This window comes from Astyanax mexicanus, chromosome 2 (assembly GCF_023375975.1).
Source record: "Astyanax mexicanus isolate ESR-SI-001 chromosome 2, AstMex3_surface, whole genome shotgun sequence".
Classification (NCBI taxonomy): Eukaryota; Metazoa; Chordata; class Actinopteri; order Characiformes; family Acestrorhamphidae; genus Astyanax; species Astyanax mexicanus.
The window spans coordinates 3,486,100-3,503,030 of NC_064409.1; the positions used below are offsets into that span (position 1 = coordinate 3,486,100).

The 16,931-nt window shown below is 31.7% G+C and overlaps 1 protein-coding gene across 3 annotated transcripts in view; it reads right to left on the reverse strand.

The window, feature by feature from the left end:
• The window catches only part of col7a1l (collagen type VII alpha 1-like), a 159,580-nt gene that overhangs the window by 34,115 nt on the left and 108,534 nt on the right, over positions 1 to 16,931 (reverse strand). For 2 of the 3 annotated variants that reach the window (XM_049474988.1, XM_049474987.1), the window contains 11 exons: positions 16,538 to 16,573; positions 11,874 to 12,008; positions 11,516 to 11,632; positions 9,053 to 9,199; positions 7,551 to 7,658; positions 5,355 to 5,399; positions 4,191 to 4,265; positions 3,179 to 3,226; positions 2,855 to 2,902; positions 1,002 to 1,052; positions 864 to 917 (listed from right to left, as the gene is read on the reverse strand). In XM_049474988.1, the coding sequence (XP_049330945.1) occupies positions 864 to 917; positions 1,002 to 1,052; positions 2,855 to 2,902; positions 3,179 to 3,226; positions 4,191 to 4,265; positions 5,355 to 5,399; positions 7,551 to 7,658; positions 9,053 to 9,199; positions 11,516 to 11,632; positions 11,874 to 12,008; positions 16,538 to 16,573 (864 nt within the window). The remainder of the gene's footprint in view (positions 1 to 863; positions 918 to 1,001; positions 1,053 to 2,854; positions 2,903 to 3,178; positions 3,227 to 4,190; positions 4,266 to 5,354; positions 5,400 to 7,550; positions 7,659 to 9,052; positions 9,200 to 11,515; positions 11,633 to 11,873; positions 12,009 to 16,537; positions 16,574 to 16,931) is intronic. The other variant, XM_049474989.1, reaches the window with a different exon arrangement.

The following is a 16,931-nucleotide window of genomic DNA, read 5'->3' on the forward strand; positions in this document are numbered from 1 at the left end:
GTGGTTTCTGAGGCTGGTAACTCTGATGAACTCATCATGTACAACAGAGGAAGCTCTTGCTCTTCCCTTCCAAGGGTGTTCCTGATGAGTGCCAGTTTCATCATCATAATCTTTTTGATGGTCTTTCTTGTGACTGTACTTGTGGATACTTTCAAAGGTCTTGAAATTGACTTTTGGAAATTGATTTTCTTTATTTAGTTGAGTAGTTCTTGCTTCTCATAACCTGGATTCGAACATTACTAAAATATTCACTATTCACTGTATACCTGTAACTCTACCTCTTCACTACTTTACTTTAACTGATGCTCTCAAACACTTTATTAAGAGACAAGAAATTCAACATGAAATTAACTCTTGATGAGTTCAGCACAGCTGTTAACTGAAAGCCTGAATTCCAGGTGACTCTACTTCATAAAACTGACTGAGAAAATCCAGCAGTGATCTGCAAAACTGTCTGTATTTTAGCAAGAGGAGCTACTTTGAAGAATCTAAAACATATTCTGGTTTGTTTAACACTTTTTTTGTTTATTAAATGATTCCAGATGTTTTTCTTCATAGTTTAAGTATTAAAGTCATTTAGTATTATTGGGTATTTACATATTCACATATGTAGATTTACTACAATGCAGATTATTTTAAAACAAGGAAAAAAATCACTGAATTTAAGATGTTTTTTGCATCATGTAACGTATTAAAATTGCAAATTAAGATATTAAGAAATTCATATCTTTATTCAGAGATGTGTGTACCCTGTACAAATATATAGACTTTCTATAGAGCTCATTAGTACTGGAAATGGGTTAATGCAAAAATAGATAGAGAGAGAGAGAGAGAGAGAGAGAATGAATAGAATGCATGCTTACCTCTTCTGCAGGTTGTGTGGTATTGAGATTTGAGGATGATGTTGTTTCTTTATACTTTATAAAAAAAACACAGAACACATGCATCAGTAAGAATTTCCACACATATTCCTGTAGAACTCAGTGAGGTGGAATCAGTACCTGCTCTGTAACTCCAGGTGTGGAGAGAGGGGGCGCTGTTGTGTAGCTCTCCTGAGGTAAATGTACGTTAAGTACAGGTTAGTCATATGATTGTGCTGAAAACTGCAATGCACCTTATTTACTCACTGTTCTTCTGTATATTTGTATATTTATATATAAATATACTGTATATTTCTTCTCAAAACGTACTTATAAAGATTGTGGAATTCACCAGAGTTTCCTTATTTTGGATTTACTCAATTTACGAGGCCAATTTAAACAATTCTGAATATTCTATTGACTTTTTATTGTATTTTTCAGACTATAAGGAGCACCAGATTATAAGGCGCTTTATACAACACTAGTAAGGAACAAGGGTGTCGCCATGTTTTCCTTCTAATTCTAATAAATGAACTAAAACTATTTAATTGGGTAAATAAAGCGCTTCGGTTTATTTACAGTAAGCTTAGAGTTCCAGATTTCCGCAAAGCACTAGCAGCCATTAGCATTAGCAGCTAACTGCTAGCGCTAGCAGATAGCTACTAATGCCGCTAGACAGTGCTACACTGAGGAACCCTAAATGTTTCAGTAAGCCAGGGCAATATTAGCTAGTGGTTTGTCCAATGTAGCTTGTTTTAACACAGTAAACACGCAGACAATAGTCTAATATACTCACCTCTGAATGGCAAAAGAGCTAGCGCTTAGTGAATTTAGCAGCTAATGCTAATGCTGCTCCAGCATTGATACCTGGGGTTAGCACCAGGCTACAGGCTGATAATACTTACCTCTAAATGGCAAAAGAGCTAGTGCTTAGCGAAGTTAGCAGCTAATGCTAATGCTGCTCCAGCAGTGCTACCTGGGGTTAGCACCAGGCTACAGGCTGATCATAATCACCTCTGAACAGCAAAAGAACTGGCGTTTGGCAGTGTCTTTTACTGTTCCTTAATAAAATTAAAGGATTTTAAATGCGCCTTATAGTCCAAAAAATACGGTACAAGGATAAAAGTAAGACAATTTCTAAGAAGGTATTGTTAAATGAGAAACACACTGAAATATGTATTTAAATATGTCAGAAGCATATAGCAGAAGATATTGTTGAAATGGTGAAATTTTGACTCTTGAAAGTACCGGTACAAAATAAATGAGATAATGTTCCTTTTTTAATGACAAAGTATTGAAATATGTTTATAATATCGGTATATCGTGCAATACTAGTCAGTACACACACTCACACCACAAAGCTGAGCTTATTACAGTAATCTTAATCCAGTCTATACTGTCCTATAATTATATATTAATAAAGATAACACTAGAAACGTGGTACTGGAACAAATGTTCCCAGGTCAAAAAAAAACACAAAATAATGAATTAAAACAAGTTTTTGTTAGTATGGTAAAGTAACTTAGGTTATTCTGTGCTACATGGCTAATATGATCTGTAGCAAGACTATAAACCAGCCAATAAAAAGTGAGCTTTTACTTTTCTTTCTGGATTGGACCAGAAAATGAAAAAAAAAAAAAGAAAACATTTTTAAGGATTGTAAAGAGGCTTATAAAACTCCATCTGAGCATTTATCCCAAACCAAAGTCTTGTAAATATATTTGCTATTTTTTACATCAAAACACAACATAAAATACATATAAAACGTATTCTGTTGGGTCTTTAACAAGTTACAAAAGGCCTGGATCAGTTCTTTAAAAAATAAATAAATGATTTCAGATTCTGATCCCATATAATCTGATCACACATTAAGTGAGTGAGTGATATTAAGTGTTCTTAAGCATGTATATTTAGGGATTATCTTTGAGAAACCAATTTATAATAATCCCTTGTAAAAATAACTGTCCCACTAATAATACAGCGTTAATTCCTACCTCTGTTTCTTGTGTGTATGAAGGAGCTGTCACTGTGTTCTGCTGAAGCTGAAAGAAGAGAATGTACTTCAGTTTTAATAAGTAGAAAAGTAAAGAATGTACTTTATAACCTGAGTTGTCACTTTGTGATGCTTCCATGACGGTCAAATACTCTTATTTGCTTTAAATATTTGAACTAAATTAACTTTCTGAGGAATAAATAAATTAAAACACTTAAAAAGACGTATATATGTCATAATCTAGGTATTTATAAAGTTGTGCTGTATGTTTTGCATTGTATTATATAGAAAAAAAAACATAAAAAGAATACATTAAAATACTCACTGTGCTTTGTGAAGGCAGATTGCTTTCTGTTGTTGATTCAGAAACAATCTAGAAAGAATTATAAACAAAATTATAGACCATAATCATGTTTACTGACAGCTGGCCAAATTGAGTGCTGAAAAAAACCACTTAAAAATGATGATTTTTTTATTTTACCAAATTGAAAATCTCTGGAATATAATCAAGAGGAAGATGGATGATCACAAACCATCAAACCACCAAACTGAACTGCTTGAATTTTTGCACCAGGAGTAAAGCAGCATAAAGTTATCCAAAAGCAGTGTGTAAGACTGGTGGAGGAGAAGAACATGATGCCAAGATGCATGAAAACTGATTAAAAACCACCAGGGTTATTCCACCAAATATTGATTTCTGAACTCTTTTTTTTCTTTTTGTTTTTTCATCCATTTCTCATTTTCTGTAAATAAATGCTCTAAATAACTATTTTTTATTTGGAATTTGGGAGAAATGTTGTCTGTAGTTTATAGAATAAAACAACAATGTTCATTTTACTCAAACATAAACCTATAAATAGCAAAATCAGAGAAACTGCTTCAGAAACTGAAGTGGTCTCTTATTTTTTTCCGGAGCTATATATGTTAGTAACAATCAACCAAGCTTTCTCCCAATGCTCATTGCTATCTTACACCCCGCTATCTTGTTGTTTAAATAGCAACAGTGCTTCTGAATACACAGTATCTACGCTGATGGGCTGCTGCAATGCTATTAACCAATCAGAGGCAATATATTTGCATGTATGAATATTCATGAGCAAGAGCTGAAATCCTCTCTTTCTTCAGAGACACTCATTCAGTGATCTAAAACAGGGCTAAACAGAAACACCTGAGCAAATATTTTTTCACAAAGAACAGCTCACATGGCATTTATTCATACTACAAACACAACTAGACATGTTAAAATGAAGGAAAAAAAAATTAAACACTCTTTCTGCCATAGAAGTTTTCCTGCTGGGTTAAATGAATCATGCATATATGTTTTAACAAGCACAAACCTCATCCTCATAGTTATACAACTCATCATCATAAATATCCTCCTCTATCTCCTCCTCCCTGCTGGCCTGGTCTTCCTGTGAGTAGAATAAATAAAAAAAATGAGAGTCTTCACTGTAAATGTCAGAAAACAAATATTTATAATATTTTACTTATTATTTATGTATTATGTTGCATTTTTTATATATTAAAGTTAAATATTAGACATATTAACCCTTTCAGACCTGATTAAAATTATGGGAAAAAATAAATTCCATCTGTAATTCACACAAATGAAGAATTTAATATTTCAATATAAAAACTATTTAAAAGTTTTTATCCAATTAACTGAAATATTTAATTGTTTTTTAAATGTTCATTGCATTGAAAGACTGTGTTTATTTATTTTTTTATACTTCATATTGAACTTGTCACTTTACAGTGCAATATTTCATTGTTTAATAGGGCAGTGTGAAATTTGTATCTATTTACATTGTTGCTTGTTTCTGTTATCTTTTATTGTATCTTGTACTTTTAGAATTATTTCTAAGGATGTCATATCTCTATTAACATACTCATAACACATTATAAATCATTTATAAAACATTATAAACATAGTTTTACATATTTATAAAATATATAAATATGACATTGTATATTCATGATTATTATGCATAATGAATTCTGATTATAATGCATCATCAGTTGTGTTTATAAGATGTTATATGTTAATACCAAGAGCCTTAACAAAGCATGCTAAAAGCTAACAACCATAAAAGCATGATTACAACACATTATATTCACACAATTCAGATTAACACTGTAAGTAGTGGTTATGTAGTGGTTATGTAGTGGTTATGTAGTGGTTATGTAGTGGTTATGTAGTAGTTATGTTGTGGTTATGTTGTGGTTATGTAGTGGTTATGTAGTGGTTATGTAGTGGTTATGTAGTAGTTATGTAGTGGTTATGTAGTGGTTATGTAGTGGTTATGTAGTAGTTATGTAGTGGTTATGTTGTGGTTATGTAGTAGTTATGTAGTGGTTATGTTGTGGTTATGTAGTGGTTAGTTGAATGTTTTAGAAGGACAGTTAGAATGAAGTTTAAATAGTGTTTAACTCTGATAGAATTAAGTAAAAGTGTTAAATAAGTTTAGAGTTGTTTAGAAATGTTTAAGCAGGGCATTTACCACTCGTTTCCTTTGCCGTTTATGCCGTCCTTTATTTCCTTTACCCTAATTAAGAGTTTTACAATCAGAGTGTTAATGTCACACTTAAAGCATTGCTGCCATTATAATTAAAACACATTATAATATATTTTAAAGACAGGTTATAGAGATGAGCAGCATAGTACAGTATAGTCAAGATATTATAAAGCATCACAAATAACAGAGTTTTACATTTTAAAACAAAGTAAGATGAATAAGACTATATATGTTACAGTTAAAAGTCATATGTTACAGTTAAAAGTCATATATTACAGTTATATATAATATGTTACAGTTAAAAGTCATATGTTACACCTACATATGTTACAGTTAAAAGTAATGTTACAGTTAAAAATCATATGTTATAGTTAAAAGTCTTATGTTATAGTTAAAAGTCATTTGTTACAGTTAAAAGTCATATGTTACAGTTAAAAGTCATATGTTACAGATAAGTCATATTTTACAGTTACATATATTTTACAGTTAAAAGTCTATGTTACAGTTACATATCATATTTTACAGTTAAAAGTCATATGTTGCAGTTAAAAGTCATATGTTACAATTAAAAGTCATATATTACAGTTAAAAGTCATATGTTGCAGTTAAAAGTCATATGTTACAATTAAAAGTCATATATTACAGTTAAAAGTCATATGTTACAGATAAAAGTCATATTTTACAGTTAAAAGTCTATGTTACAGTTACACATCATATTTTACAGTCAAAAGTCATATGTTACAGTTAAAAGTCATATGTTGCAGTTAAAAGTCATATGTTGCAGTTAAAAGTCATATGTTGCAGTTAAAAGTCATATGTTACAGTTAAAAGTCATATGTTACAGTTAAAAGTCATATGTTGCAGTTAAAAGTCATATGTTGCAGTTAAAAGTCATATGTTACAGTTAAAAGTCATATGTTACAGTTAAAAGTCATATGTTGCAGTTAAAAGTCATATGTTACAGTTAAAAGTCATATGTTACAGTTAAAAGTCATATGTTACAGTTAAAAGTCATATGTTACAGTTAAAAGTCATATTTTACAGTTAAAAGTCATATGTTACAGATAAAAGTCATATTTTACAGTTAAAGATCATGAATTAGAGTTAAAGGTCACATCTTATTTAATGTTTCTCTTTTTTCTTTTTTTTCCCCTACTTAGTAAATAAATAGTAAAGTGATCCAGACTATGAAGGAACACATAAGGAAACATGCATTCTAGAGCTGGGCGATATGGTCCAAAAAAAAAAAACTTTGATTTAAAAAAAAAAAATCAGATTTTCGATTTACATTGATTTTTTTCCTCAACTAAAATCTCCTAAAAGTCACTAGAAGTCGCTAAATGACGTCATCGCCTAATTTGCATAATACATGTTTTTGAAGCTGTAAAGGATTAACATTGTGGGAGAGAAAAATGTGAGTAAAAACACTCTAAATATGTTAGAAATGATACTAATAAACTTCAACTAATGAACAACTTCTGTTGCTTTTTAAATAGGGAGTCACGTCTCAAAATAACTTTATTTTTACGTAAATTACATAAATCAGTTTTTTGCCGTGTTGTTGAATGTTATTATAAGAGCAGTTTTTTATTTTATTAATTTGTTTTTTAGCTTTCTTAAGTTTTCTTTATTTTCAAACCTATTATAGACAAATAGCTTTTTATAAAGAGGGAGACACTGTGGATGAGGTGAGTGACAGGCTGAGACTGTGTGAGTTAAATTCAGTGAGTTTCTTTTCGTGTCACACTGAAGACACTTTTATATTTATATTTCTGCTCGCGGGAGAGAGGGGCGGGGCTGCGTGAGGGAGAGAGGGGCGGGGCTAAGCTCGATTTTCATAAAAACACATCGTCCTTAACTGTAAATTTAAATTAATCGATAAAAACTATTAATCGCCCAGCTCTAATGCATTTATTTTAAGTGTTAAACAAACCAAAACACTTTTATCTGGGGTTTAATATGGGTTTAATATGATCTTCCATTCCTGGTGAGCGCTAGTTTCATCATAGTGTTTTTGATGGTCTTTCCGACTGCATTTGAGGATACTTTCAAAATTCTACTGACCTTAGAACTTTTCTCAAATATTCACTATTATTCACTGTATACCTGTAACTCTACCTCTTTACTACTTTACTATTTATTATAACTTTATTATAAATGCAAATCTAAGGAGTACTGTACCTTTCCTCTCTCTCTGCTCTTCTTCTTCTCTCCTGAGCTCTTCTTCCCTGTGTCCTCCTGACTGTGGAGGACCGTCTCCATACTTACCGCTGTCTTTGTTGAACCGGTCTATCAAAAATATACACATATATACAGCCGCATTCAGACAAACAGAAATCACTGCAGTTTAATATTTCAGACACAATATAAAACAGAGCAAAATCAAACAAACCTGGTGAGAAATATATACTTAACTGTCTCTTAAATATACTGAGAAATGTTTAAGTATGCTGTAAATATACTAACAGAGTTATGTACTTAAAAATATATAAAAAAGTACATTAATATTATGCTTTCATCAAATGTTTGAAAGTAAACTTTGATCATAATTTTTAAAAAGCACAATATATTGTATTAAAAAAATAGTTTTTAGTTTGATGTAATTAAATATACTTCTAAAATACTTATTTCTAAATATATATCAATTTCTAAAAAGTGTGTTAAAAACAGCTGTTTCTGTAGTTAATTTTAAGTACAATGTATCATCTAACTTTTTAGAAAGTAAATTAAATGACTACTTCTAATTTAAAAACACACTAAAAATTGTAGTACACTATATTAAAAATATATAAAATATATTTTTATACCCAATGAAGTATACTAGAAGTGTGCTACTTACAAAAGACAGGAACAAGAAGCATATTTGTACTCTAAAGTTAATAGATCACATATATTTAACATTAATTCTGCTGTCTCCATCTCTATTTCTCTCTCTCTCTCTCTCTCTTACTTTCTCAATCTATCTCTTGTTCACTTTCTCCTTTTCTTGCTCTCTCTTATTCTTTCTGTCTCACTTCTCTCTCATTTTTTATATGATGTCTCTTTCTGTTCCTCTCCTCACTTCTTTTTCTACTTTTTTCATCCCTCTCTCTCTTTCTCTGTCTATCTCTCTCTGTCTTTCTCTCTCACCTCTCTTCTCTCTTTTTTTGTTCTTCATCTCTCTCTGTCTCACTTCTGTCTCCTTTCTTATTTGGTCTTTATATTTCTGTTTCTCTCCTCTCTTCGTTTTTCTGTTGTCTCCACTTTTTCCTTTTCTTTTTCTCTCTCTTTTTCACTCTCTCAACTTTCTCCTCTTTTTTAGGTACTTTGTCTCTCTCACTTCTGTCTCTTTATGTCTCTTTATTCTCTCTAATATACCTGGTGCATAATATAATTGTGATACAGTTGTAATACTCCTTAAATATATTATGAATTTACTGTAATCATATTTATAATATGGGGTTACATATATAAAGTAGTTTAAATGTTTAAATGTTACTGAAGTATATTTAAAATGGTTATATTTTAGTACAGTTAAGTACACTTAGCACAATTTAAGTAAAGCTTTTTTTACTATTTTATACTGTAATTAAAATATAATAAGGACAAAAAAAGCAGATAGATAGATAGATAGATAGATAGATAGATAGATAGATAGATAGATAGATAGATAGATAGATAGATAGATAGAGGATATGGCGTACCCTATCTGAAGAAGTGTTAGTTTGATTGATGGTAGCTTCTTCTCCTCCTTTTTCTTCCACTTCCATTCCACTCATATCTGTCTTTCCATCTGAGGAGGATGTGTTCCAAAGGGCAGGACTCATTCCATCGGTTCCATTAAGAGAATCCTTTAAAAAATTAACATATTGGTCAAATAATCCAGTCTTAACTATGACAGATGAATCCATATTATGCCTTTAGCCATTCTGGTGGTCATGTAATCCAGGTTTAACTACTGTATGTCAATCATCAATAGGAATAATCAATAGTACGATTTGAACTGAATCTATGCCATGACTTTAGTTTAGTAATTTTGCTGTATGATAAATATACAGTGCTAAGAATCACATACTTAACATATGTAGTTTAAGAAATATAGTCTATGAAATATCAGAAATATTAGAAGAGTATAAACTTCAGGCTCAAAAGTGTCAAAAACAAATAGATCCTACCTTTGATAATGGGGCAATAAAGATACAGGGATATAATACAATATATAGGAAAGACAGGACATGTTATGATGGAAATGTTTACACATATTATAGTAAAGTTTAGAACTGACTTAAGACATAACTTTGATAAATAAGCCAGGAACAATAACATCTACAGGGGTTGGACAATGAAACTGAAACACCTGGTTTTAGACCACAATAATTTATTGTGGTGACGGACAGTTCTGGTGGAAACAGGTTTTTAAATACAATCCAGGTTAGCACCCGAACATCCCTTTCAGACAGCTTCCTCTTACAGCGTCCACAGTTAATCCTGTTGGATGTGGTTGGTCCTTCTTGGTGGTATGCTGACATTACCCTGGATACCGTGGCTCTTGATGCATCACAAATACTTGCTGTCTTGGTCACAGATGCTCCAGCAAGACGTGCACCAACAATTTGTCCTCTTTTGAACTCTGGTATGTCTCCCATAATGTTATAGTGTGCATTGCAATATTTAGAGCAGAACTGTGTTCTTACCCTGCTAATTGAACCTTCACACTCTTACAGCTCTTACTGGTGCAATGTGCAATTAATGAAGATTGAACACCAGGCTGCTCCAATTTAGCCATGAAACCTAAAATCCCACACTAAAATGATGACAGGTGTTTCAGTTTCACTGTCCAATGCCTGTACATGTATTGACCATATTTACACAAATGCAATATATCTGTTCTAAAGAAATGTCAGTGCTTTCAGTAGGCTGCAGTGATCATAACATGGTGGCTATAACTAGAAAAAAGTAATCATAAAGCGATCTTGCAGGGAATTAAATTCATTAGATGAACATATCGAAAATATAACATTAATAAGTTGGACTGAGATATATTGAGTATAAAACCTTAAAAAAAATCCACAGTAAAAATCAAAAAGGCTACGAAGGCCTGGTGTCCTCTTATGAGGCCATTATACTGTCACCTAGTGGTGGCAGAAGAGTTTAACACGTTTCAGTTTCGATTTTGTTGAGAAATTTAAATAAACAGTAAATACAGTAAAATTGTATGTTTTTTACTTAGTTACGTAGTTAGTTATGTCTTTGTGTTGACCCTTGTGTGGTGTTCGGGTCTGTGGGACCCATTTTAATTTTTCATCAAATGATACTAAAAAAATATTTTGGCATTGGCTCATTTTTTGTGAAAAACATATATCAAAACACATTTTCCATAAACACACACTGTACACCCCCCCCCCCCACACACACACATTTATATTACATACAGTATGTTTGGCCAAGGGCTAATAAACATTGCTTCATTTGTAAATTTGAAACTAAACAAATTTTCTACTCATATCTTGAGTTTAATTCATTTTCTTTTACATTTTATTAAAAAACTAATAAAAAAAGAGTAGCACTTTTTAAAAGAAATGTAACATAAGAAAGGTAAAGGGCAAATATTAACCATGTAAGCTGTTTATATTGCTTGCAATTTAGGTGAAGCAAGCATGTGTAAAGCATTTTAATGTAAAATTGCTTAATTTTGCTGAATTAAATACAAGTAACAAAGTAAACGAGTAACAAAAATATGAACACCACACAAGGGTTAAGGCAGCACTTCAAATGAGCCATATTGCTCAAAGGGGCACAATTGTTATTTCTACTACTATTTCTGTTTTGTACTCAACTCAACTCAACTCAATTTTATTTATAAAGCACTATAAAAACAACAGCAGTTGAAACAAAGTGCTGTACATAGATCATTATAGAACATAGAACCAACACTAAAATAATAAGACAAGGTAAAAAACACACATAAATATGCATAAATATAAATACATGTTTTGCACGTCATTACTAATTGCCACTTTATTGTGTTTTATCGAAATATAAAACCAACGTCCACATATGTGGACATCATTTTTTTTTCAAAAACTACATCATGTAAAAAGGTGCCAATTAGTCCAAATAGCAAAACTATGCAAGAGTTCATGTCTTTCGAGTTTAAACATTTTTACCAGGTCGGGTTCAGGCAGCAGCAGCTCCTCGTTTAACTCGTCTTCTTCTTCTTCTTCTTCTGTGATTAAAGCCTCATCAGTCTGAGGATCACTGGAGAGTTGGTACTTGGCTGAGCTCTAGGAGTGAAGAGAGAGTGAACAGAGAGTGAGGAGAGAGTGAGATGAGGCTGTATTACTCTTTTGGTTGAGAGATGTGCAGTGAGGATAATTATTGTATAATTGCTTGGAGTGGAAATCTTGACCTGGGAAGCTTTAAGAGTATTAAATCAGATTTAACAGTAATTTAAAGCACAGAGTGAAACAGTTTATATAACATTGCATCAAATCAAATCAGATAACAGAAGCTGTGAAACGGTACCGTGTACTCGGTGATGATATTAGAGCTGGGGTCCGTCCTCTGGCCTTTGGTTCTTTTTTTAGTGGCCATTTCATGCAGAAGTTCCTCCATGCCGTCCTGGAGAAGCCGATCAATCAGGGCCTTCAGCAGGGAGAGCTGTGGGGGGAGGTTTATTGGAGCTGTAACTCAGCTGTTTATGACTATTTAAAGGGTTCATACATGTTCATGATCTTGAGAAAGTTATCCCTGTGTTCATTTCTCTTTACGAATAGACTACTGTAATTCTTTATACACAGAAAAAAATGATGAGTAAAATTTACTTTAAAGAAAGTCACAACTTTCTGCATTTGCTGTTTTTTAAGTAAATTTAATTTCAGATAAATTTAAGTAACTTTAACTCGGTTTCAAGACTTAAATAGAGTTACACAGAGTAAATAAGTCAGGGGTCCTCAAACTACGGCCCGCGGGCCGCATACGGCCCCCTGCGCTCATTTGACCGGCCCCTTTAGCTCCAACAGCAGTACCTGCTCCCTGGCCCCTCACGCAAGCAGCATTAGCTATACGGGGGGAAAAAAACAGTAAAAAAAAATGACAATTGGCCATCGAGTGTCTCCGTAGACAGATGAAAAAAAACAGAAGGCTATTTCCCACGGTAATCAGACAACATACTACCACTCGCTCTGTGCTGTTCGCATGAGCTCTGAGACTCACATCTGACGGAATGTCGAGGAAAAGAAAAATCGACTCTGAGTGCAGGGTATTTAATCAACAGTGGACCTCTGACTACCTTTTTGTGCAATGTAAAGAAAAGGCTGTTTGTCTCATATGCCAGGAGTCAGTCGCCGTGTTTAAGGAATACAACCTGCGCCGCCATTATGAATCGCGCCATAAAGACAAGTTCGGCTGTCTGACGGGGCAGGTGAGGACAGACAAAATAGCAAAACTGAAACATGTGTTGGAGACTCAGCAAAATTCTTTTATAAAGCAAAAACACCTAAATATATCATCAGTTCGAGCTAGCTTTCAAGTGGCCAAGCTAATAGCTAGCAGTGGAAAGCCGTTCACCGACGGAGAGTTTGTAAAACAGTGCCTGACGGCGGTTGTCAAGGAGGCGGACCTGTTCAGCGCGGTGAGTCTATCCGCACCCACAGTTACACAGAGAGTAGAAGAAATGGGCGACAATTTGCACCTTCAACTGCAAACTCAGACAAAAAGACTTTGCTCCTTTTCACTGGCTCTTGACAAAAGCAACGTATGCGTGACACGGCGCAACTGTTGATTTTCATCCGCGGAACTAATGATAAGTTCGAAGTCACAGAGGAGCTTGCTGGACTACAAAGCATCAAGGGAACGACAACAGGAGAGGACATCTACAGGAAAGTTCACCAAACGGTGGCGGATTTAGATCTGGACTGGGCTAAATTAGTGAGTGTTACCACGGATGGTGCGCTTTGAAGTAAAACTGGGTCTCCTCCTTAAACATGTGAAGGAGAAAAAATTCTGCCATTTTCCCACTACACAGAGTAACAAACATGGAACCTGACATTGACAGTCTTGTCAGCCAGAAGCAGGCTCACAGTTCACATTAACTTATGGAAAAGCACTGTATGAGGTAGGATAATGGAAATTATTACTTAATAAATCATTAAAATGTCTGCATTGTGAATTACACATATAGCATATATTATGCAACCAGTATCACATGATAAATAGTTTTTAATGTTTATTTTTAGTCCGGCCCCCCAGAAGACTGAAGAACAGTGAGCTGGCCCTTTAGTTTAAAAGTTTGAGGACCCCTGAAATAAGTGAACTGAACTTCAGTCAATCCTTTCTTTTATTAAACTTTACTTCATTTATTTTTACTGAATCAATCCTTTCTTTTAGTAAACTTTACTTCATTTATTTTTACTGAATCAATCCTTTCTTTTAGTAAACTTTACTTCATTTATTTTTACTGAATCAGTCCTTTCTTTTAGTAAACTTTACTTCATTTATTATTACTGAATCAATCCTTTCTTTTAGTAAACTTTACTTCATTTATTTTTACTGAATCAATCCTTTCTTTTAGTAAACTTTACTTCATTTATTATTACTGAATCAATCCTTTCTTTTAGTAAACTTTACTTCATTTATTTTTACTGAATCAATCCTTTCTTTTAGTAAACTTTACTTCATTTATTTTTACTGAATCAATCCTTTCTTTTAGTAAACTTTACTTCATTTATTTTTACTGAATCAATCCTTTCTTTTAGTAAACTTTACTTCATTTATTTTTACTGAATCAATCCTTTCTTTTAGTAAACTTTACTTCATTTATTTTTACTGAATCAATCCTTTCTTTTAGTAAACTTTACTTCATTTATTTTTACTGAATCAATCCTTTCTTTTAGTAAACTTTACTTCATTTATTTTACTGAATCAATCCTTTCTTTTATTAAACTTTACTTCATTTATTTTACTGAATCAATCCTTTCTTTTAGTAAACTTTACTTCATTTATTTTTACTGAATCAATCCTTTCTTTTAGTAAACTTTACTTCATTTATTTTTACTGAATCAATACTTTCTTTTAGTAAACTTTACTTCATTTATTTTTACTGAATCAATCCTTTCTTTTAGTAAACTTTACTTCATTTATTTTACTGAATCAATCCTTTCTTTTAGTAAACTTTACTTCATTTATTTTTACTGAATCAATCCTTTCTTTTAGTAAACTTTACTTCATTTCTGCATACAATATTACCTAATTACAATTACTTAATTTATACAATATTATTCAAATAATTAATGATACATACTATATTATAATTCCTAAAATTTAAATAATTTTAGTGAAAAGACACATATTACACTGTCTCAACACATGGATGGCATGTAATACATTCTTTATACTAGTAAACTAAATACTAACTAGGTAAATGCCATCCATGTGTTGAGACAGTGTAATATGTGTCTTTTCACTAAAATTATTTAAATTTCAGGAATTATAATACTTGGTCTATTTACAACATAAATCTTTGAGATTATGTAAATATTTTAACGTGTTTTAACCAAAAATATATACATTTTAGGAAATATAATATATTATGTATCATAAATTATTTGAGTAATATTGTATAAATGAAGTAATTGTAATTAGATAATATTATATGCAGAAATGAAGTAAAGTTTACTAAAAGAAAGGATTGATTCAGTAAAAATAAATGAAGTAAAGTTTAATAAAAGAAAGGATTGATTCAGTAAAAATAAATGAAGTAAAGTTTACTAAAAGAAAGGATTGATTCAGTAAAAATAAATGAAGTAAAGTTTACTAAAAGAAAGGATTGATTCAGTAAAAATAAATGAAGTAAAGTTTACTAAAAGAAAGGATTGATTCAGTAAAAATAAATGAAGTAAAGTTTACTAAAAGAAAGGATTGATTCATATACTATATAAAATTATATACAGCATAATGTAATAATAATTAGTGAGGATAATTTCCCAACTTTCAAACCATTGAAGCAGTAAAATTACTGTCAAAAGGGAATTGATTACTAGAATTTAGTGTTTAATTAATCTAATAATGTTATAGAGCTGCAACTATTTGACTATATGACTATTTTATTACTCGACTAATCTGCCGATTATTTTTCCGATTAGTCACAATTATTTAGTTCTCCTACTGTTGAGGCTCCCAATTTAAAGGATGTTTTACTGAATCTTTACAGCTACACTTTTAGGGCTCTAGACAGATTTTGCAGGACATTTTGATAAATTATTGATGTACTGATATAAAGTTATTAGGCATAATATAGGATAATAAGCATAAGCATAATATAATATAGAACAGAATTTATATATTACATATATTTATATATTACTTATATATACTTATATTATATTATATATGTTCAATGTATAAGAATTAAAATTTTCTTTTTTAAATTATGTAAATTGCCATTAAGTCTAAGTTTATTATATCTACATTATTTGTTTATTTATTAATATTTACTTCTTTTAGTGTCAATATATTTCTTTTTCTCTACTGCACACTTGAATTGACTCTGTAACCTGAGTTGCCAGGTTTGCAGTTTTCATGCGAAACCAGGCTTGTTCGATAGTCGCAGAAAAAAAATAAATAAATAAAGGACGAGGTGTCCGTTTATTTGTTTTTCTGGCAACCTTAAAGATTGGGCTGGTTTAGACAGACTTTGGAGAGGATTTTTGCTGGACCTGGCAACCCTGGCTGCGGCTTGTGGTAATTCGCTGTCTGCTTTCTTTCTCTACATCACTCCAGAGACAACAAAAGCCACTATATATTATTTATACGCACAGGATATGTTTAAATGTATAAGATTAGTTGATGTACAGTGATTGAGTACGGGTGTTGTCTTGTCCCTTATCTGATGTGTTTACATTTTTTGGAGACACGGAGTGCGACATTTATTTATCTTGTATTTAAAAGTTAGTATTTAGAAATGTTTAGTCTAAAGTATTCAAATATGTATTGTAGAGTACATGTGTGATTCCAAACTTTTGAACAATAGCATTAAAAGCATAAAATGCATTTTAATATGCAAGATTATAGCTGTATTTCTTCACAGTATTTGGTCGAAACACTTTATACATTTTACTAATTTTACTTTTACTAATTTTGAATAATTATGTTCAATCTTTAACATAAGAAATAGGATGATAAAAGCTTACCTTAATGCCGTATGATTCAAATAATGCTTCAATATCCTAAAAGAATCAAAAAAATGTCCCATTAATGCCAAATATAGTGTTGTATACTAGAAAATATATTACTATATCCTCCTGAGACCTGGACATATGCCTGACATTTTTTACTTTCTCCTTGCTTTTGGGGATTACTGGGATTTAAGAAGTATTAAAACTAAACTTTGTCCTTGTACAGGAAGTCATTTTTGCAAAAAAAAAAAAAAAAAAAAAAACATGTCCTCATGTGGGGACGGAGGTTTATTTTAACATTTAAAAAATACCCTTTCCATTTGTTATCAGAAAGACAAAATTAGTGCAAGAACTAAAGCTTTCTACAAAAATAAAATAAACTAATTTCAAACATAAAAGTGGAGGATTT